The sequence below is a fragment of the Patiria miniata genome, unplaced genomic scaffold, assembly GCF_015706575.1.
Source record: "Patiria miniata isolate m_02_andy unplaced genomic scaffold, ASM1570657v1 HiC_scaffold_18, whole genome shotgun sequence".
NCBI lineage: Eukaryota > Metazoa > Echinodermata > Asteroidea > Valvatida > Asterinidae > Patiria > Patiria miniata.
The window spans coordinates 9786713-9810139 of record NW_024037056.1 but is presented as its reverse complement, the minus strand read 5'-3'; the positions used below and the strand labels follow the sequence as shown (position 1 = coordinate 9810139).

Sequence of the window (23427 nt, the reverse complement as noted above, 5' to 3'; positions counted from 1 at the left end):
GTTTTCACGGCGCGTAGCAACCCGCTGCTCGAGTTTTATGTTTTTGGTATCAAAAGAAGCGCAAGGCTCGAGGCTAAAAAGTCCTCACAGCTCAGGTCGCGGACAAAAAAAATTCAAGGCTATCGCGGAAAAAGTCGAGGGTCGGATTCCACCCCCGACCGCTGAATAAAGCGTGCATACATTCATCAACCAGCGACATTTTGCGACAATGCCGAATTTCTGGGCACCAGTAGGCCGACTAGAGCTACAAAGTGTGGGCTATGTTATCCTGTCTTTACGAACAACAATTTAAACCGTATTCTAATGCTGAGTAATACTTACAATTCGTTACATTGTTGCAATGAGTAATAACTACATGCAACCTGCCAAAGCAGCGAATTCAGTTAATATAATTACGCATATGTGACCTGCCATAGCATAACGAGGAATAACCCCCACCTTTGACTTGTCACGTTATGTACGTATCATGTTAAATCATTGACTTTCCAATGATACCAAATTTATTCCTGTAGCTTAATTTATTCCAAAGATATGACGCAGGAACTTCAACAGTGTCCTGCCAAGTTTCGCTAACCTCGTTTCGAAAAAAAAACGGCTTTAAAAAAAGACACGGATTACATCACCAAAGGCAGTGAAAAACGTTCTTCAATTTTTTTCACTTTTGTTGGTATTTTTCCCCAACAAAAATGCATAGTTTGAATGTTGGATACCTTGGCTACTCAAAAATACAAAACAATCAATATCGATTAATTTTTGACATGATTTTTTCTAGTATATATCCGACTGCAGGCGTCGATTACTCAAAACAAGATTTTTGGGGACATTCCTCATTTTGCCTCAGTAGGTCACAAATTTAAGTTTCTTCATTGGTTGAGGGATTCGTGTCTGCAGTGGGTATACCTCATGGCTTTCAAGTTGTGTATCCAGTGGTAAAATGAATATCAATTATGCTAAATATTCGAGACTCGATATTTTTCAATCGATACTCCATCAAATACTTTCACTTGATCGTGAAATAACGAAGCGGTTTCCGATTACATGCATTTGCGTTAGGAAATATGCACGCGAATCAACCTCTTTCATGTCGAAATGTAAAATTGTTGAAATGTTATATAAATTTGAGAATAATGTAATTATAAAAAAGCTCTGTGTTTCATTACTATTTACCTTATTCCTTGCAGTATAATAATCTAAACACAGCTTAAAACATGCTAAGCAGTTTATGAAATATGCTAAACATTTTATTAAATGAAACACCATACGTATTGATTATTAAACATAGAACATGACGCTTTAGGGCTTGGAGGATGTCAATATCTGCTTTACGTTACCTGTTATAATGGTACCTCAACGACCCCAGAACTTAGCAAATGTATGCCACAAGAATGGCTCAACCTTGTAGTGAGCCTTTCTTTGAAATTGCAACGTGGTCTTCCTATTGCGGTGTTGTCACAGAGATCTCCACTTCTGCAGTCTGCCCGGCTGACGGTAGAGTGTGAGCCGTCGCTGACACCATTTCTGACTCGTTGGACTTTTCAGGATGCAGTGTGGGCAAGCGGCACTCATGGCCGCAGCAGATGCGCTTCATGTAAGGCGCCAGGGCTGTGCGGACCTCCTCACGTCGAGCGCAGAACATGATGAACACAACCACGCCCTACAATGGGAGCAAATAATTACGACTTGGTTATCAAACAGACCCCGTACGTTTACAAAATTGATGTTGGTACGTAGTTCCCGCCCCTACTTTACATAATTATTTAACAAGCCACAAAGCAAGGGTCTACACCTACAAAATAAAAAAGTAAGTACAAGAGAGAAATGGAGTGTTACGGACAGTTTGTATTTTTTCTTTTTTGCTCACTATAGCCGCCGACGGAGGGCTCCGACGACGCGCTGTTTACACTGCGCTGACCTAGTTCCTTTGTTACAAGTAACTAGACTCCATGGCGGGCTAAGTTGTTACAATGTACTAAGTTCTGTCTGCCTGTGTTATTCTATGCTGGGAATCAGCAGTTCATGTTCTGGCAGCGGTGCGGCAAGTTGACCGCAGAGTTTTAATTGCTGAACTAAATTCGAGTCTCTCTGGAGTTATTCTGTCTGTGTTCCCCTTTTGCCTGCAATTGGCGAAACTTGGAGGACAAGAACCCAATATAAATTCACGCTACTATAGGAAATAAAGTTCTTGGTAAGGAACTACACAGTGCATGAGGCCGCTAAAACTGTACCTCATTCGCCATAACCCTCAGCTCACAAGTGGTGTTAGGAAAATGAGGCAGATAATTGATAAGAACAGGTGAATATACGATACGCCATGGAGGAACAAGAGTCTACTTGAGCACATCTAATGATTGTACATGTACCTGTAAAACAAGCTCTTTGGGGCAACAGAGCTAAAGGGAAGGACAAGACCCTGCATGTCCCGGTAGTTAAACTCATGACAGAGTCACGTCTCAAGAGAGTGAGCTACAGAGTTGGTAAAATTGTGGGAATTAAGTGAGGCTGTACCGCGATGAAATGAGGTGCCAAGGAATGAAACACCCACCTGCAAGGAGTTGGCCAGACAGAAGATGAGCTGGAAGGCAAAGGCTGCCTCGTTGATGGCCAGGAACCCAAAACACCAGGTCAACCCCATGAGGGCGGAGATTCCCACGGCATTCTGGAGGCGTTTGGAGATCTGCTGGGAGCGAGATGCCTCCTTGACCTTCAGGAGACTGCGCATGACTAAGATGAAGGTGATGATGTTGTGGATGAGGATGAGACCAATTGGAACAAGGAGGCCGAGGTACAGCACAAGACCAGGCTCAACGAAGCAGCTGCAAAAGAAGAAATATTGATCATCATTTTTTAATATAGGTAGGTAATACCAGCTTTAATACAGTGCTTAATAACCTGCATATTTATCACAGTCGCATCTGTATAAGTCTTTGGACATTTTCGAAACGTTGTCTTTGTTTCCAGTTTCGGCTTGTGTTAAGAGATTGTAGACCTCTGACTCTGGATAATTCGGCTCATTATGGATCCAAGGTCTGCTTGAGGAGTACAAAATCATATTCGTAAGAGAATAAAATTTGGAGTAGTTTAGATTGTAGAAGGTTCTTAAATTCCCTGCATACAGTGAAGTAAGCAGACGCTTGGGACAAAGCCGACGTTCCGAGAACTACTCTATTTGAATAATAATTAGGTAGAGAGAGAGTGTCAGTCATTGGGGAATCCAAACAGCGCCCTCAGATTAAAAGCTAACATGGTCATTCACTTACTAATGCTCGTTGGCATAATGATGTGATGCTGCAGCCAAGGTGATAATCAACACAATCAATGGAGAACCTAAAAAAGGAGATTGAAATCTTATTCTTGATTCAACTTGATTCCAATCTTGATTCAACTGAAGATAACAATGATTTTGCTTGGTATCTATTTAAAAATAATGTTTGAGTTAAGACAGGGACTCACCCCAAGCGATGAGGCAAGCCTTAAGCATGTATCGAGGCGTGTCTTCTGGGAACACCTTCACCGTACTGACGTACATGTTCCTGGCTTCAACAGCCATCCACATCATGGTGGACAGAGTCAAGTAGTGGAGTAAAGCAGCCACAAACACACAACCACCTCCGGAACCCTTTAAATTGAAGTACATGTAGATATAACTGTTATAATTTCAAAGCAAGATGCAATTCACAAAAGACATTACAATCAATGCCTTTCAAGATATGGAAAGTGCTTTTACCGACCGGTCCTGGCCACTTTTGACCTCTTGGTGGCTCCACATATCTATCGCCCCTTTAATTAAACTTAAAAGTTTCCTGCGTTATGTAACATCGCTCACCTTAGCATTGTCGACGCCGGCAACGAACACGATGTACAACATGAACAACGAGAAGCAGAAATTGATGAAGATCTGACGAGATTTTCCGCTTCGCAGTTTCCTACAAAAAAAAGGTTAAGATGTTTATATATATATTCTTTATTTTCACACTGCCTCACAGCGACAAGACAACACATGGAACGTATGAGTAATAAGCGTACGGGAAAACATAGTTGTGTTAAATTTTGCCGATCGTTTCATTACAATGATCTTACCTGATAGCTAAGTATATGATCAGCGTGATGGCCAGAGCTATGATCGACAGTGCAGCGCCAACCTGGCTGATGATATCAAGCGCTCGCTTAGCAGGAGTGTCATCTTTGTCATCAGGTGCTTGGCCCTTCACATCCTGCAAGAAACCTCATACCAGTTACCAATCCAGCCAATTTTCATAGTAGCATCTATATATCCAACAAGTAAAATGATCTCCTAATTAAAAACGTAGAGAAACATTCAGTGTGTGAAGATGAAGTGTTTTTGTTGGCATTGAACGTAGGCATTTCAAAAAGGTACAAACGGGGAAATCATGTAGATTTTATAGAACAATGTGTTGTATTTTTCCTGATAACTTTCCTTCTTTTCCTGACTGAACGGACCTTTCCTTTTCGTATGGCTTAAAGTAGTGTCGATCTTTCTTCGAACTGAAAGGGGTACTCATTTGCTTTGTGATGTGCTCCATGATCTAATGTTGGTGCAACCTGCGGGAGTCTAGTCACCTTGAGGCTGCAATTGTTACATTCTTAAATGGGAAAAAAAGCTGTATGAAGTAGTTTGGAATCACAAGATTGAACTATACATACCACTAGGATTGCGAAGTTGGTAGCATGAGAGCAATTACACACGACTGTCTTATTGGTCACTTCAGCAAGCGCGCATCCATCTGTCGTCCAATCGCCGACTCCATCTTCCAGCTCAAAGTCCCAGGACACGCAGTGGACTTCGCTTGATTCCTCCTAAGTATCGAAATCGGAAGATTGATAAAAGGTTACACAAAATTGAGGGTACAATCTGAATTGATTAACTTGGACATTGATGTTAAGTTGGCAGGAATAGGCCCTCGTGCAACAGTGAAGTATTCTACTCTGGATGAACTTGAATATTAATTATCTCATGATCACCTTGAATTCAATCACGACTGGTTCTGTGAGGTTGACAAGTTCAACATTCTCCACAGTCAGTGAGACGACAGATCCAGCGACCTTTCGAGTCGAGTTACCCTCCCCTCGATGCTCTTTGATCGAAGCAGACTGGAACAACGTGTCATCAGCGTAAATCAGGAAACTGGCTTGCAGCTGAGCTACATTGTGAAGAAATAGTTTAAAGAGGTACGTTTCTCATATTTGGTTTGCACTTCCCCCGAAAATCTTATCAACAAACAACGTTTCATAGTGTCATCCCTTGAAAGATGTTTAAGATTCTATAAGAATCTACTTCCGGAGGCTTAGGTTATCCCAACATTTCCATCATAACTCCACTTTCAACAAGGAACAGCAGTGCGTCTCAAACGTAGGCACAATTTGAACCATTGCTTGCATAGTAGACCTCAGCAACCACCGGGTAGCCCCACCCTCTTTTTTTATCTTATCAAATATCGATTATTGTACATAATCTTTGATCACACATGAATGATGAACTTACCATCAGGGGACGGTAGCAAATTAGTGATGTTGCCAGGCAACCGAGCCGATGCCAAGACATCGAGATCCTTTGGTATCATACTAGAGTACAAAGTCTCGACCTCGGTACCGGCAAGGGTGCCCTCTTGCGGTGACCCTTGTCCAGGAGACGTCACATTAGACTGTTTCACGGACACGAAGCTGAGTCCGTTCCTGGTCTGGTTTGGCTCAAGACTGACCGCCTCCACGTGGATGGAGTCCTGACGTATACTGACTTTACCCTCTTGCTGAAGTGTCAGGGAGATTTGAGTCTCAACGGACTTAACGATGGCTGAGGAGGTACCAGCCTCGATCTGAGTGGGCTCGGAGTCATGAGTTTCAGGCCCAACACTCATGATGACATTGCTGACAGTCTCCAGCACCAGTTCTGTCACCTTCAAGAAATTATGATTATAATTAACTTCAGTTACATACATTTCTACCATATCGCTGTTCCACAGCCCTTTCTTCTTTGAACCTAAGTATAAGTCCCCTCTCCGGAATGGTTATCAACTTACCTCTTTGTCCCCCGATCCTGCTTTTGCGATGTTCTCCAAAATGCTGGCAACCATCGTAACATCTTCTGCCTCCTTAGATGACTCTGACGTCTGATTGGCAAGAAACTCGGCCACTTCGACTGCATTGCCTTTGCTAACCTCAACCTGTCAATGAATATGGTTCATGGTCACATCTTCATATCTAAGCTTCTTAAAACACCGCATCTGCCTACAGTTTTTGATAATTTGCTCAAGTAAACACGTACATGCAGCGTGATTCATAAACTAGGACATCTCTACAAGAGCCATCAATATAATGCCCTTTTGAAAACTGAGCCATCATACCATTTGGATCAATTAACGTCCTGAGATAAAACAAATTACCTTGACGACGTTATCGAGAGAGACTTCCTTCTTGTCCCCGCAGCCACGAGTCTGCTGCTTCTCCCATCGGAAGTAGAGAGGCGCCTCCAACTTTGAACAGTTTCGGACAGCTACGGGTTGACCAGCTTCATTTAGGGTGATCAAAAAGCAATATTTTAGATGAACAAAACCATTTTATCAGAACAAACTGAATTGTGCGAATCAATGCGATATAAGTGAGACTTGCGGCCAAGAAACAGCGAACGAAAAAGAGGAAGAATTGAGGTGGAGAGACGATCGCGAAGATTACAAGAAAGATTGGATACATCAGGCAGAACAAGAAACATTATGGACCATGGAAAAAGTTTCAAAGACTGTGAGAGGTGAAGTCAAACCATTTGCAGATGTCAGTGGACATCGTTGGACAGACTTGGCAGTGGATCCAGCTACTGCTACAGGCCATCTCAGACCGTCAGTGGTTGTGTTGGTTGGGCACTGACCTGTTGTAAAAGCACGGCAAAATGTTTCTTCTCTCACTAAGTCAATGTTAAACTTGTTTTGGTGTAATATCTTGAAAAGGGTTCCAAACAAACTCTTTGAACTATATTTGCCAAGTCTTCAAATGCTCATATGCTGGTCGAGCCAGGACTTGCTAATGCTGAGAAATTGGCTGGGCAGACGAGTTTCACAACTGAGAAAGTAGACAAAAATTGTATTCTAGCAAGATGTATCAAGCACGAATAAGTTTGGTAAACCTGCACGTACGCATCACATACAGATGGATACGAAGAAGAGTGTATAGGCGTACACACCTTAAGCATTTACCAAAATCTACTTGCGATTGCCGGGGGAAAAAACACGCTGGATTAGTCGATGTCATAAAAAAATTGGTTTTGAAACATCACTTGTAAGGAACTACTACGTATACTCAAGTTTTGTTGTTTTGATTTTGCAAAATTTCTATTTCGCAGCAAAAGGGAAAAAAAAGGTTTTCCATGTCAAAGTAGGTTCGGGTGTAAACACAGGAAATGACTGCTTACCTATAACAGTGATTTGCATGGTGCATGTGGCAAAGTTGTTGCTGGCATCTCTTGCAGTGTACTGCAATGTGTGTCTAGACTGCGTAAGACTCAAACTGATTCTGTCATTTACACGACGCGTAGAACCATCCGCGTCAATGGTGATTTCGAACCATCCGCTGTTGTCGGATGCAGAGGCTGGTTCGGGTAAGGTTACTGTTGCGAAGTTTTGATTTGGATATGTCTGAATCGTCTGATTGGGTGGGCAGGTGATCACTGGCGGCTGATTAACTGAGGAAACATTTATATAAACAATTATATTAAAAGCTTAAAATAGCTATATCAAACTGAAATGAGAACGAACGATATTTAAAAAAAATGATTAATTAAAAGAAAATCATTTTAAATTCAAAAATGTACTGATAAAAAAAAACCATGATAGGCCCACAGCCGAGCTGGACCCAAAAGTGCCAGACTGAGTTTAGAGCATTATTGGTAGGCCTATACTTAATGAGAGTCAGTGAATTAAAGTCATAGGACACAACGCTGGCACTTCGGATCGATTGAGCAAAACTTTAGACTGCATTTCAAATTGATCTTATATTACATATACATTGGGGTATAATAATAATTGCCTACCAAGAACGGAGATTTGCGAGCTGCACGTCGCAGTGTTGTTTGCATCACTTGCATTGAACTGCAAGACGTGTAGAGAGTTTGCAATACTCAATCTGACTTCGTCATTAACACGACGCGTAGAACCATCCACGTCAATAGTGATTTCGAACCATCCAAGGCTGCTGTGGTATGAAGCGGCAGGACCAGGTAGGTTGACCGTAACGAAGTTCTGGTTTGGATCTGACTCGATCGTCTGATTAGATGGGCAGATTATAATGACGGGTCGATCTCCAGCTAAGCATAATTAAAACACCAAAAATATGTCACTTGTCATATACCGGGAGAAATTCTGGCAGTGCAATATGCCTTTATGGACATGTGGGGTAGACCATGCATACTGAAAGCGCAAAAGGCAGTGATTGTGTGTTATTACTTTGAGATAGTGTACATATTAACTTCTTATACTATAATCTTCTTCAACTACATACTGTATCATTTTGAATCATCTCCGATATTACAAATTGTCTCAGATCAAATGTTCGATCATGACGAGTTATGTTACTGTGAATAAATACTATTTTACACTTTCAAATTCGAAAACTTTCATAAACTGTAATTTTTTTACTATCTTATAAAAAAACAGTCTGGATTTTGATGTCAGCATTGCAACTAACTACACCGAACCCCGGCATCCTCGTAATGAATGCAGTCGTGTTCTCCCGGTCTTCTTGCCGTGCAATTTCACCGCCTGCTCGTTACCCGTGCAACCAACATCATCCAACACCATGTCCACGGTTCCCTCACCAAATTCAGTCAGTTTGTGTTATTACAAAACCCGAATTATTAATAGCGTTCATGTACAATGTATTTTCGATCTCGTAAAAAAACTCAGTCTGTTGTCAACAACTTACTACATCGAACCCCGGCATCCTCGTAATGCACGCAGTTGTGGTCTCCCAGACTTCGTGCCGGGTATTCAAACACCGTCTGTTCGTTACCCGTGCAACGAACATCATCCAACACTTTGTCCACGGTTCCCTCACCAAATTCAGTCCAAGGGCGGCCGGGGGGGGGGGGGCAACGGGGGCCATGCCCCCTCCCCAAAAAAGAACCCAATTTTGTTTTAGTGACGTCGCAAAAAATGAAAAAAACTGCGTACACCACCATCTTTTCCTCACAAAATTTGGGTAAAGTGGTCAGAAATTGTCTCAGAACGCACCACAGAGCATCTAGAATCAAAAACACTTTCGGGACCCTTAAGCGGGCCCTGAGCCCCTTGCCGTAAAGTTTTGGACCCCTTTTTTGCGGGACCAAATTATTTTTTTGGCCGCCCCCCAAAAATTGTGTTCTGGATCCGCCCTTGATTCAGTCAATGTGTGTTATTACAAAACATGTTAAATGTATTTTCGATCTCGTAAAAAAAATCAGTCTGTTGTCAACATTAACAACTTACTACATCGAACCCCGGCATCCTCGTAATGACTGCAGTCGTGTCCCGATCCCCTTATTGCCGTGCAATCAAACACCGTCTCCTCGTTACCCGTGCAACGAACTTCATCCAACAGTATGTCTCCGGTTCCTCGACCAAATGCAGCTTCATGGGGAGCTGCATAAGCTTCTCCGTAACCCAGTTCCCGGCAGATAACGGTTGCGTCTTGTAGGTCCCAGTCGTCATCACAGACCGTCCCCCAAGCACCGTTCCAGAACACCTCCACTCGACCTTCCATGGAGTCTGAACCGCCTACCAAACGAACACCTATCCCTGTCAGGGCCGGATCCAGAAATCAGACTTGACAAATTAATTTAGTTAGATGAGACAGTATAACCATAGTCAATAATCATTATTCCAGGCCAATTATTTTGCACGGCCATTGAGAATGTTGACTACGTATACACGCCCGGCTTAAATGAATGTGCGTCTGCCCCTCAACCCCTCTTGCATCATCCAACACCTTCGAGATGTCAGGGGTTGTGGAAAAGACTGTAAAGTCCATATTTAAACCGCTTCCCAGATTAAAAATAATATTAACAGCTTAAAACAGCTACAGGTTTATCAAACTGTAAAAAAGAACGAACAATTTAAACAAATATCTTAACATTTTAAATTCAATAAAAAATTGTAAAAAAATTTAATAAAAAATAGGCCTTTAGCAGAGCTGGACCAAAAAGGGTCAGTTTAGGGCATTTTTTTGTAGGCCTGTACTCGATGAGTCAGTGAATTAAAGTCACAAGACAGAATGCTGACACTTCGGATCGATCCAGCAAAACTTTAAAAGACTGCAATCAAATTGTTTTCATATTACATATACATCGGGGGTATAATAATAATTGCCTACCAAGAACAGAGATTTGCATGCTGCACGTCGCAGTGTTGTTTGCATCACTTGCATTGAATTGCAAGACGTGTGGAGAGTTTGCAATACTCAATCTGACTTCGTCATTAACGCGACGCGTAGAACCATCCACGTCAATAGTGATTTCGAGCCGTCCAAGGCTGCTGTGGTACGAAGCGGCAGGACCAGGTAGGTTGACCGTTGCGAAGTTCTGGTTTGAATCTGAATCGATCGTCTGATTAGATGGGCAGATTATAATGACGGGCCGATCTCCAGCTAAGCATAATTAAAATACCAAAAATATGTCACTTGTCATGTACCGGGAGAAATTATGGCAGTGCAATATGCCTTTTAGGGAAATGTGGGGGAAAACCATGCATACTGAAAGCGCAAAAGGCAGTGATTGTGTGTTATTACTTTGAGATAGTGTACATAACCTTCTTTTCCATGACTATTATTTTTTTTTACAATCTTATAAAAACCAGTCTGGATTTTGATGTCAGCATTGCAACTAACTACATCGAACCCCTGCATCCTCGTAATGAATGCAGTCGTGGTATCCTGGTCTTTTTTTTCACCGTCTCCTCGTTACACGTGCAACCAACATCATCCAACAATATGTCCACGGTTCCCTCACCAAATTCAGTCAGTGTGTGTTATTACAAAACCCGAATTTAAGTTATAATATCGTGCATAACTCAGTCTGCTGTCAACAACTTACTACATCGAACCCCGGCATCCTCCTCATGCCAGCAGTTGTGTCCCGATCCCCTTGTAGCCCGGCAATCAAACACCGTCTCCTCGTTACCCGTGCAACGAACACCATTCAACACTATGGCTCCGGTTCCCTCACCAAATACAGCTCGACGGGGAGCCGCATAAGCTTCTCCAAAACCCAGTTCCCGGCAGATAACGGTTGCGTCTCGTAAGTCCCAGCCTCTATCACAGACCGTCCCCCAAGCACCGTTCCAGAACACCTCCACTCGACCTTCCATGGAGTCTGAACCGCCTACCAAACGAACACCTATCCCTGTCAGGGCCGGATCCAGAAATCAAACTTGACAAATTAATTTAGTTAGATAAGACAGTATAACCATAGTCAATAATTATTATTCCCGGCCAATTTTGCATGGCCGTTGAGAAAGTTGACTACCTATACGCCCGGCTTAAAATGAGTGTGCGTCTTTCCCTCAACCCCTAGCTCTTGCATCATCCAACACCTTCGAGATGTCAGGGGTTGTGGAAAAGACTGTACAGTCCATCTTGAACCACTTCCCAGATAAAAAATAATAATAAAAGCTTAAAATAGCTACCGGTATATCAACATGTAAATGTGAACGAACAATATTAAAGGGAATATACATCATTTGCTTTTGCTGTAATTTTCAGAAATGGATGGAATTGGGGGATTGGAAATATAAAGCAAATGTAGTTACACTGACTTTTTGGAGGTTTTGGGTTCGAAAATGCTATAAAAACCAAGAAAAACGATCATTTACCTGTAGTCTGGTTCCCTGACTCCATATAAGAAGAAACAGAGCAGTTTACATACATTGGGGAATTGTAAGGTCAGGGAACCAGTCTAGCTGGCTCGTACCCGTTCATAGGTTTGTAATCGATTGCAAACAAGTGCAATAGTCAATTGGGGCCAGTATTTGAAAAAAAGCCAGTTGTTTCCAACGCTGATCGGCCGATCAGCGTTGGAAATTGATACAAAAATACCACTTTTCTTGAAAATGACAGTATACCAGGTGCCATAATTTTACAGGATGTTTTAGACTGTCATCTACCAACGTCCTATTAAGGTATTTCGCAAAAACTTGGTAGTTTTATTTTTCGATGTTTGCAAATGTTGTATATTCCCTTTAAACAAAAAAAATTAAAACATTTTAAATTCAAAAATAAATTGACAAATAAAATCCATGATAGGCCTATAGCCGAGCTGGACCCAAAAGTGCCAGTTTTGGGTCATTATTTGTAGTGAAATAAAATCACAGGACAGAACGCTGGCGCTTCGGATCGATCCCGCAAAGCTTTAAAAGACTGCATTCAAATTGATCTTATATTACATAGGCTTATACATGGGGTATAATATAGGTTTTCCCGAACAATTTCTGAAAATGTGTACAAGAATCTGTAAAAGAAGCTTTCGTTTTCGTGCAAAATAGAATGAACGTTCCAAATCCCTGTTTCTTTTTAACAAATGATAATTCTATTTCCATGAAGGTGTATTCAGTCGTAGAAAATCAGCGTACGATTTCCCGAATGTGCACTGAATTTGGTACATTGACATTTCATTTTAGCGCGAAATCGAAGGAACATCCGCAATCTTTATTCCTTTTAATTTATCATCAATCTATTTTGCTAAATGTGCAGTCGATTTCCCGCATTAAACGTACGCCGAGTCAAGAATTCATTGATGTGTTCACAAAATTAACAAATGAGGAATGTTTGATTGAATGATTGAATTTTGAATATTCATGATGATTGAACTAAACCAAGTGGTGTAGTCTTTCAAAACATACCAACTATTGTAATAAATCCTATATAAAAACCTTAGATGAAGACAACTGTTCTTTTTTTTTGCTCAGCATTTGCCACAATCGCATCATATAACCAAGCAATCGAACGGGTGAAATGAGACAGAACTTTAAGACATACAGAAAGACATTAAAATGCTATTAAGACAAAGAAACAACAAAAAAAGTCCCCGGATCCCATGTAACATGACACGTGATGTTTCCCTTTACCGTCCCAATAATATGCTTACAAGATTATTTTGATTGATTTTATTTTGGTAAGATTTGTATCTTTTCAACATTTCATTTGCCTATTTCAAATAGGCCTTTGTGTACATAAGAACGAACGCATTAATGATCAATTGGGTCTACAATACATTGATTAATCAATGAATCAGTCAAAGCTTTATCATGATTTGTATAGGCTGTATACTTTATTTATAATGAATGCAGACTTTGCGATATAAATTATGACGAATGAAAAGAATGTACAATTCAGCCCGTGTCACAATAACAAATCGATTTTCTGCGAATTGGATTGCACATTTGTAATAGTCGGCAACGCATCCGTCAAACCGAAAGTCTAATCACGTATTTGTAATCCTTTAAATGAAACGTTATGCACATTCATTTATTTGAATGGTGCAAAATGAAATTGAATACTAGTTATTGCCAAAATGAAACCCGGATATACGTCGTTCTCAAAATCAGCGCCAAATTGAATTTATGCTTTACAAATTCAAATGCACATTTTCCAAAATTGTCCAGGACGGGCAAAACCTTTAATAATTACCTACCAAGAACAGAGATTTGCGTGCTGCACGTCGCAGTGTTGTTTGCATCACTTGCATTGAATTGCAAGACGTGTGGAGAGTTTGCAATACTCAATCTGACTTCGTCATTAACACGACGCGTAGAACCATCCACGTCAATGGTGATTTCGAGCCGTCCAAGGCTGCTGTGGTACGAAGCGGCAGGACCAGGTAGGTTGACCGTAGCGAAGGTCTGGTGTCGATCTGACACGATCGTCTGATTAGATGGGCAGATTATTATGACGGGTCGGTCTCCAGCTAAGCATAATCAAAATACCAAAAATATGTCACTTGTCATATACCGGGAGAAAATCTGGCACCGCAATATGCCTTTAGGAAAATGTGGGAGTAAACCATGCATACTGAAAGCGCAAAAGGCAGTGATGTGTGTTATTACTTTGAGATAGTGTACATAATCTTCTTTTTTATGACTATAATTTTTTTACAATCTTATAAAAACCAGTCTGGATTTTGATGTCAGCATTGCAACTAACTACATCGAACCCCGGCATCCTCGTAATGAATGCAGTTGCGGTATCCTGGTCTTTTTTTCACCGTCTCCTCGTTTCACGTGCAACCAACATCATCCAACAATATGTCCACGGTTCCCTTACCAAATTCAGTCAGTGTGTGTTATTACAAAACCCGAATTTAAGTTATAATAGCGTTCATGTGCAATGTATTTTCGATCTCGTAAAAAAACCCTCAGTCTGTTGTCACCAACTTACTACATCGAACCCCGGCATCCTCGTCATGCCAGCAGTTGTGGGCTCCCAGACTTCGTGCCGGGCAATCAAACACCGTCTGCTCGTTACCCGTGCACTTAACGTCATCCAACAGTATGTCTCCGGTCCCCTCACCAAATGCAGCTCCAATGGGAGCCGCATAAGCTTCTCCAAAACCCAGTTCCCGGCAGATAACGGTTGCGTCTTGTAGGTCCCAGTCGTCATCACAGACCATCCCCCAAGCACCGTTCCAGAACACCTCAACGCGACCTTCCATGGAGTCTGAACCGCCTACCAAACGAACACCTATCCCTGTCAGGGCCGGATTAAGAAATCAGACTTGACATTAATTTAGTAAGGTGAGACAGTAACCATTGTCAATTACCATTATTCCAGGCCAATTATTTTGCATGGCCATTGAGAATGTTGACTACGTATATACTCCCGGCTTAAAAAGAATGTGCGTCTGCCCCTCAACCCCCAGCTCTTGCATCATCCAACACCTTCGAGATGTCAGGGGTTGTGGAAAAGACTGTACAGTCCATCTTGAACCGCTTACCATATAAAAAAAAGAATAATAATAAAAATTTAAAATAGCTATATCAAACTGTAAATAAGAACGAACAATTTAAACAATATTTTTAACATTTTAAATTAAAAAATAAACCGTAAAAAATATAGTAAAAAATAGGCCTTTAGCAGAGCTGGACCCAAAAGTGCCAGTTTAGGGCATTTTTTGTAGGCCTGTACTCGATGAGTCAGAGAATTAAAGTCACAGGACAGAACGCTGCCACTTCGGATCGATCCAGCAAAACTTTAAAAGACTACATTCAAATTGTTCTCATATTACGTATACATGTACATTTGGGTATATTAATAATTGCCTACCAAGAACGGAGATTTGCGTGCTGCACGTCGCAGTGTTGTTTGCATCACTTGCATTGAATTGCAAGACGTGTGGAGAGTCTGCAATACTCAATCTGACTTCGTCATTAACACGACGCGTAGAACCATCCACGTCAATGGTGATTTCGAGCTGTCCAAGGCTGCTGTGGTACGAAGCGGCAGGACCAGGTAGGTTGACCGTAGCGAAGTTCTGGTTTGAATCTGAATCGATCGTCTGATTAGATGGGCAGATTATTATGACGGGTCGATCTCCAGCTACAAGCATAATCAAAATACCAAAAATATGTCACTTGTCATATACCGGGAGAAATTCTGGCACTGCAGTATGCCTTTAGGGAAATGTCGGGGTAGACCATGCATACTGAAAGCGCAAAAGGCAGTGATTGTGTGTTATTACATTGAGATAGTGTACATATTAACTTCTTATACTATAATCTTCTTCAACTACATATACTGTATCATTTTGAATCATCTCAGATATTACAAATTGTCTAAGATCAAATTTTCGATCATGACGAATTTTTTTACTGTGAATAAATACTATTTTACACTTTCAAATTCGAAAACTTTCATAAACTATAATTTTTTTACTAACTTATCAAAAAAACAGTCTGGATTTTGATGTCAGCATTGCAACTATCTACATCGAACCCCGGCATCCTTGTAATGAATGCAGTCGTGTTCACCCGGTCTTCTTGCCGTGCAATTTCACCGTCTCCTCGTTACCCGTTGAACCAACATCATCCAACACCATGTCTACGGTTCCCTTACCAAATTCAGTCAGTGTGTGTTATTACAAAACCCGAATTATTAATAGCGTTCATGTACAATGTATTATCGATCTCGTAAAAAAAAAACTCAGTCTGTTGTCAACAACTTACTATATCGAACCCCGGCATTCTCGCTATGCACGCAGTTGTGGTCTCCCAGACTTCGTGCCGGGCAATCAAACACCGTCTGTTCGTTACCCGTACAACGAACATCATCCAACACTATGTCCACGGTTCCCTCAGCAAATTCAGTCCAAGGGCGGATCAAACAATTTTGCGGACCACATTTTTTTGGACCGCCCCCAAACATTGTGTTCTGGATCCGCCCTTGATTCAGTCAATGTGTGTTATACAAAACCCAAATTTGAGATATAATAGCGTTTATGTTCAACGTATTTTTGATCTCGTAAAAAAAACTCAGTCTGTTGTCAACAACTTACTACATCGAACCCCGGCATCCTCGCTATGCCCGCAGTTGTGTCCCGATCCCCTTATTGCCGTGCAATCAAACACCGTCTGCTCGTTACCCGTGCAACCAACATTATCCAACAGTATATCTCCGGTTCCTCGACCAAATGCAGCTTGATGGGGAGCCGCATAAGCTTCTCCAAAACCCAGTTCCCGGCAGATAACTGTTGCGTCTTCTAGGTCCCAGAGGTCATCACAGACCGTCCCCCAAGCACCGTTCCAGAACACCTCCACTCGACCTTCCATGGAGTCTGAACCGCCTACCAAACGAACACCTATCCCTGTCAGGGCCGGATTAAGAAATCAGACGTGACATTAATTTAGTGAGATGAGACAGTAACCATTGTCAATAACCATTACTCCAGGCCAATTATTTTGCATGGCCATTGAGAATGTTGACTACGTATATACGCCCGGCTTAAATGAATGTGCGTCTGCCCCTCAACCCCTAGCTCTTGCATCATCCAACACCTTCGAGATGTCAGGGGTTGTGGAAAAGACTGTACAGTCCATCGTGAACCGCTTCCAGATAAACAATAATAATAATAACAGCTTAAAATAGCTTCAGGTGTATCAATCTGTAAATGAGAACGAACAATATTAAAAATTCAAAAATTCAAAAATAAACTGATGAAAAACAAACATGATAGGCCTATATCCGAGCTGGACCCAAAAGTGCCAGTTTCGGGCATTATTTGTTTGCCCATACTCAATTAGTCAGTGAATTAAAGTCACAGGACAGAACGCTGGCACTTCGGATCGATCCAGCAAAACTTTAAAAGACTGCATTCAAATTGATCTCATATTACGTATACATTGGGGTATAATAATAATTGCCTACCAACAACGGAGATTTGCGTGCTGCACGTCGCAGTGTTGTTTGCATCACTTGCATTGAATTGCAAGACGTGTGGAGAGTCTGCAATACTCAATCTGACTTCGTCATTAACACGACGCGTAGAACCATCCACGTCAATAGTGATTTCGAGCCATCCAAGGCTGCTGTGGTACGAAGCGGCAGGACCAGGTAGGTTGACCGTCGCGAAGTTCTGGTTTGAATCTGAATCGATCGTCTGATTAGATGGGCAGATTATTTTGACGGGTCGATCTCCAGCTACAAGCATAATCAAAATACCAAAAATTTGTCACTTGCCATATACCTGGAGAAATTCCGGCACTGCAATATGCCTTTAGGGAAATGCGGGAGTAGACCATGCATACTGAAAGCGCAAAAGGCAGTGATTGTGTGTTATTCCTTGGAGATAGTGTACATACTTTTATTTTTTTACTATCTTATAAAAAAATCAGTCTGGATTTTGATGTCAGCGTTGCAACTAACTACATCGAACCCCGGCATCCTCGTATTGAATGCAGTCCTATGCTCCCGGTCTTCTTGCCGTGCAATTTCACCGTCTCCTCGTTACCCGCACAAAGAACATCGTCTAAGGCCCAAAAAAGCCTCCTGTTTCTGGTCTGCGCGCGCGTCGCCGTAGCCATTCGTGTCGGCAAAATTAAAACATTTTTTTTCAATGTAAGATGATGTCTCAAAATCGCCAAACTCACTGGTTTGACTGGAATCCTGCTGCTGCACTATTATAACGTCTTTTTTTAAGATGGGGTTACGATCGAGTAATAAGCTTTGTGTGGCCTCTCTGGGCTCCCATATATTTTGTACTAAATTAAGTCGGGCACCATTTGCAGTCATCAGCCGACATTTGAAGGGAAAAAAAGGAAAGAAAGAAAGAAAACAAAAGCCACGTCGCTGCACCACTTTTGGGCAAGCTCCATACCAGAAACCGAAGACTTTTTTTTGGGCCCAAAACTATGTCCACGGTTCCCTCACCGAATGTGTGTTATTACAAAACCCGAATTTGAGTTATAATAGCGTTCATGTACAATGTATTTTCGATCTCGTAAAAAAACTCAGACTGTTGTCAACAACTTACTACATCCAACCCCTGCATCCTCGCTATGCCCGCAGTTGTGGTCTCCCAGACTTCGTGCCGGGCAGTCAAACACCGTCTGCTCGTTACCCGTACAATCAACTTCATTCAACAGTATGTCTCCGGTTCCCCCACCAAATGCAGCTCCAATGGGAGCCGCATAAGCTTCTCCAATACCCAGTTCCCGGCAGATAACTGTTGCGTCTAGTAGGTCCCAGTCGTCATCACAGACCGTCCCCCAAGCACCGTTCCTGAACACCTCCACTCGACCTTCCATGGAGTCTGAACCGCCTACCAAACGAACACCTATCCCTGTCAGGGCCGGATTAAGAAATCAGACTTGACATTAATTTAGTAAGATGAGACAGTAACCATTGTCAATAATCATTATTCCAGGCAAATAATTTATATGGCCTTTGAGAATGTTGACTACGTATATACGCCAAGCTTAAATGAATGTGCGTCTGCCCCTCAACCCCTAGCTCTTGCATCATCCAACACCTTCGAGATGTCAGGGGTTGTGGAAAAGACTGTACAGTCCATCTTAAACCGCTTCCAAGATAAAAAAAAAATAATAATAATAAAAGCTTAAAATAGATACAGGTATATCAAACTGTAAAAAAGAACGAAGAATTTAAACAAATTTTTAACATTTTAAATTCAAAAATAAACTGTCAAAAATAAAATTAAAAAATAGGCCTTTAGCAGAGCTGGACCCAAAAGTGCCAGTTTAGGGAATTTGTTGTAGTCCTGTACTCGATGAGTCAGTGAATTATAGTCACAGGACAGAACGCTGGCACTTCGGATCGATCCAGCAAAACTTTAAAAGACTGCATTCAAATTGTTCTCATATTACGTATACATTGGGGTATAATAATAATTGCCTACCAACAACGGAGATTTGCGTGCTGCACGTCACAGTGTTGTTTGCATCACTTGCATTGAAATGCAATACGTGTGGAGAGTCTGCAATACTCAATCTGACTTCGTCATTAACACGATGCGTAGAACCATCCACGTCAATAGTGATTTCGAGCCGTCCCAGCCTGCTGTGGTACGAAGCGGCAGGACCAGGTAGGTTGACCGTAGCAAAGTTCTGGTTTGAATCTGAATCGATCGTCTGATTAGATGGGCAGATTATGACGGCTCGATCTCCAGCTAAGCATAATCAAAATACCAAAAATATGTCACTTGTCATATACCGGGAGAAATTCTGGCACTGCAATATGCCTTTATGGAATTGTGGGGGTAGACCATGCATACTGAAAGCGCAAAAGGCAGTGATTGTGTGTTATGACTTTGAGATAGTGTACATGATCTTCTTTTCTATGACTATAATTTTTTTTACAATCTTATCAAAACCAGTCTGGATTTTGACGTCACCATTGCAACTAAGTACATCGAACCCTGGCATCCTCGTAATGAATGCAGTCGTGGTATACTGGTTTTTTTTTTCACCGTCTGCTCGTTACCCGTGCAACCAACATCATCCAACACCATGTCCACGGTTCCCTCACCAAATTCAGTCAGTGTGTGTTATTACAAAACCCGAATTTGAGTTATAAAAGCGTTCATGCACAATGTATTTTCGATCTCGTAAAAAAACTCAGTCTATTGTCAACAACTTACTACATTGAACCCCGGCATCCTTGCTATGCCCGCAGTTGTGTCCCGATCCCCTTATTGCCGTGCAATCAAACACCGTCTCTTCGTTACCCGTGCACTCAACATTATCCAACAGTATATCTCCGGTTCCTCGACCAAATGCAGCTTGATGGGGAGCTGCATAAGCTTCTCCAAAACCCAGTTCCCGGCAGATAACGGTTGCATCTTGTAGGTCCCAGTCGTCATCACAGACCGTCCCCCAAGCACCGTTCCAGAACACCTCAACTCGACCTTCCATGGAGTCTGAACCGCCTACCAAACGAACACCTATCCCTGTCAGGGCCGGATCCAGAAATCAGACTTGACATTAATTTAGTAAGATGAGACAGTAACCATTGTCAATCAGCATTATTCCATGTTAATTATTTTGCATGGCCATTGGGAATGTTGACTTCGTAGGCAAGGCTTAAATGAGTGCGAGTCTGCCCCTCAACCCCTAGCTCTTGCATCATCCAACACCTTCGAGATGTCAGGGGTTGTGGAAAAGACTGTTCAGTCCATCGTGAACCGCTTCCAGATAAAAAATAATAATAACAGCTTAAAATAGCTACAGGTGTATCAAACTGTAAATGAGAACGAACAATATTAAAAATTCAAAATTCAAAAATAAACTGATGAAAAACAAACATGATAGGCCTATAGCCTAGCTGGACCCAAAAGTGCCAGTTTCGGGCATTATTTGTTTGCCCATACTCAATTAGTCAGTGTATTAAAGTCACAGGACAGAACGCTGGCACTTCGGATCGATCAAGCAAAACTTTAAAAGACTGCATTCAAATTGATCTCATATTACGTATACATTGGGGTATAATAATAATTGCCTACCAACAACGGAGATTTGCGTGCTGCACGTCGCAGTGTTGTTTGCATCACTTGCATTGAATTGCAAGACGTGTGGAGAGTCTGCAATACTCAATCTGACTTCGTCATTAACACGACGCGTAGAACCATCCACGTCAATAGTGATTTCGAACCATCCAAGGCTGCTGTGGTACGAAGCGGCAGGACCAGGTAGGTTGACCGTAGCGAAGTTCTGGTTTGAATCTGAATCGATCGTCTGATTAGATGGGCAGATTATTTTGACGGGTCGATCTCCAGCTACAAGCATAATCAAAATACCAAAAATATGTCACTTGTCATATACCGGGAGAAATTCTGGCACTGCAATATGCCTTTAGGGAAATGCGGGAGTAGACCATGCATACTGAAAGCGCAAAAGGCAGTGATTGTGTGTTATTCCTTGGAGATGGTGAACATACTTTTATTTTTTTACTATCTTATAAAAAATCAGTCTGGATTTTGATGTCAGCGTTGCAACTAACTACATCGAACCCCGGCATCCTCGTATTGAATGCAGTCCTATGCTCCCGGTCTTCTTGCCGTGCAATTTCACCGTCTCCTCGTTACCCGCACAAAGAACATCGTCTAAGGCCCAAAAAAGCCTCCTGTTTCTGGTCTGCGCGCGCGTCGCCGTAGCCATTCGTGTCGGCAAAATTAAAACATTTTTTTTCAATGTAAGATGATGTCTCAAAATCGCCAAACTCACTGGTTTGACTGGAATCCTGCTGCTGCAGTGTTGGAGCAAAGGCTTTGACCCTCAAGGCCAAGGCCAAGGCCAAGGCTTTGACCCTCAAGCCTCGAGGCCAAGGCCAAGGCTTAACCCTCAAGGCCAAGGCCAAGGCCAAGGCCCTGTTTTATGAAATGACCACTGATATAGAACTAATTATAGTCACATGAGTGACACGTCATCACGCAAGGGCGGATCGAGAACACAATTTGGGGGGGGGGGGCAAAGAAATGTTGGTCCCCCCCCCCAAAAAAAGTGGGTAAACAAATTACGGCTTGTGCTTCGGGGCCCGCTTAAGAGCCTCGAAATAAATTTGGATTCGAGATATGCTCTGTGGTGCGATTTGAGGCAATTTCTGACCATTTTTACAAATGTTTTTGGAGGAAAAGATGGTGGTGTACTCATTGCCTGCCTTTATTACGACGTCACATTAAAAAAAACGGTTTCGTTTTTGGTTTTTTTTTGGGGGGGGGGGCATGGCCCCTTTTGTCCCACTGGATCCGCCCTTATCATAACGAATTGCTCGTTACGAAGAACAACATTTCTTTAACTGCAATCAACATGCTTGCATAGGCCTACACAGTTTTATGACTGCACTGTATGTATTAAAGTATAAGTTCAGGTCTTCAATATGGTTTAACTAGACAAAATAATGATTTACTTCTATATTAACACACAATTCTCCCAAGTGTATCAAAAGGGGGATCCAAGAATCTGATTTGGGATTTTTTTTATTTGGTGGCCCAACATGGTCAGAAATATCAGCATTATCTAAAACAGATACATGCAAATCTTTAGCACTTATCAGGGAGACATGGAAAATGCAAAAATCTATGGGCCTTGAAGAGCCTTGACTCAAAATTGCAAGGCCCTGAACCCTCAAGGCCAAGGCCAAGGCCAAGGCTTTTGCCCTCAAGCCTCGAGGCCAAGGCCAAGGCCCTAAAATCCAGCCTTAAGGCAGCCTTAAGGCCAAGGCCCAGCATCAAGGCACTACATCACTGTGCTGCACTATTATAACGTCTTTTTTTTAAGATGGGGTTACGATCGAGTAATAAGCTTTGTGTGGCCTCTCTGGGCTCCCATATATTTTGCACTAAATTAAGTCGGGCACCATTTGCAGTCATCAGCCGACATTTGAAGGGAAAAAAAGGAAAGAAAGAAAGAAAACAAAAGCCACGTCGCTGCACCACTTTTGTGCAAGCTCCATACCAGAAACCGAAGACTTTTTTTTGGGCCCAAAACTATGTCCACGGTTCCCTCACCGAATGTGTGTTATTACAAAACCCGAATTTGAGTTATAATAGCGTTCATGTACAATGTATTTTCGATCTCGTAAAAAAACTCAGACTGTTGTCAACAACTTACTACATCCAACCCCGGCATCCTCGCTATGCCCGCAGTTGTGGTCTCCCAGACTTCGTGCCGGGCAGTCAAACACCGTCTGCTCGTTACCCATACAATCAACTTCATTCAACAGTATGTCTCCGGTTCCCCCACCAAATGCAGCTCCAATGGGAGCCGCATAAGCTTCTCCAATACCCAGTTCCCGGCAGATAACTGTTGCGTCTAGTAGGTCCCAGTCGTCATCACAGACCGTCCCCCAAGCACCGTTCCTGAACACCTCCACTCGACCTTCCATGGAGTCTGACCCGCCTACCAAACGAACACCTATCCCTGTCAGGGCCGGATTAAGAAATCAGACTTG

At 42.1% G+C, this 23427-nt stretch overlaps 1 protein-coding gene across 3 annotated transcripts; it reads right to left on the bottom strand.

Annotated features, from left to right (window-relative positions):
• Positions 1-1061: 1061 nt before the first annotated feature.
• Positions 1062-23178, bottom strand: LOC119724533 (adhesion G-protein coupled receptor G2-like). Of its 3 annotated transcripts, none has more exons than XM_038195632.1 (17): positions 23088-23178; positions 20981-21253; positions 20120-20428; positions 17389-17661; positions 7418-7687; positions 6773-6877; positions 6399-6523; positions 6036-6179; positions 5501-5912; positions 4981-5159; positions 4663-4815; positions 4078-4211; positions 3824-3923; positions 3451-3616; positions 3258-3324; positions 2543-2813; positions 1062-1654 (listed from the first exon to the last, which is right to left on the bottom strand). In XM_038195632.1, the coding sequence occupies exons 1-17, from the start codon at positions 23176-23178 to the stop codon at positions 1436-1438; spliced, it is 3291 nt and encodes a 1096-aa protein (XP_038051560.1). In that variant the 3' UTR covers positions 1062-1435. The 3 variants fall into 3 exon arrangements, with proteins under 3 accessions (XP_038051560.1, XP_038051561.1, XP_038051559.1); XM_038195631.1 differs by lacking the exons at positions 1062-1654; positions 3258-3324 and adding exons at positions 15292-15564; positions 16520-16828 and having other exon boundaries at positions 2626-2813; XM_038195633.1 differs by lacking the exons at positions 17389-17661; positions 20120-20428; positions 20981-21253; positions 23088-23178 and adding an exon at positions 8036-8302.
• Between the last annotated feature and the right edge of the window lie 249 nt (positions 23179-23427).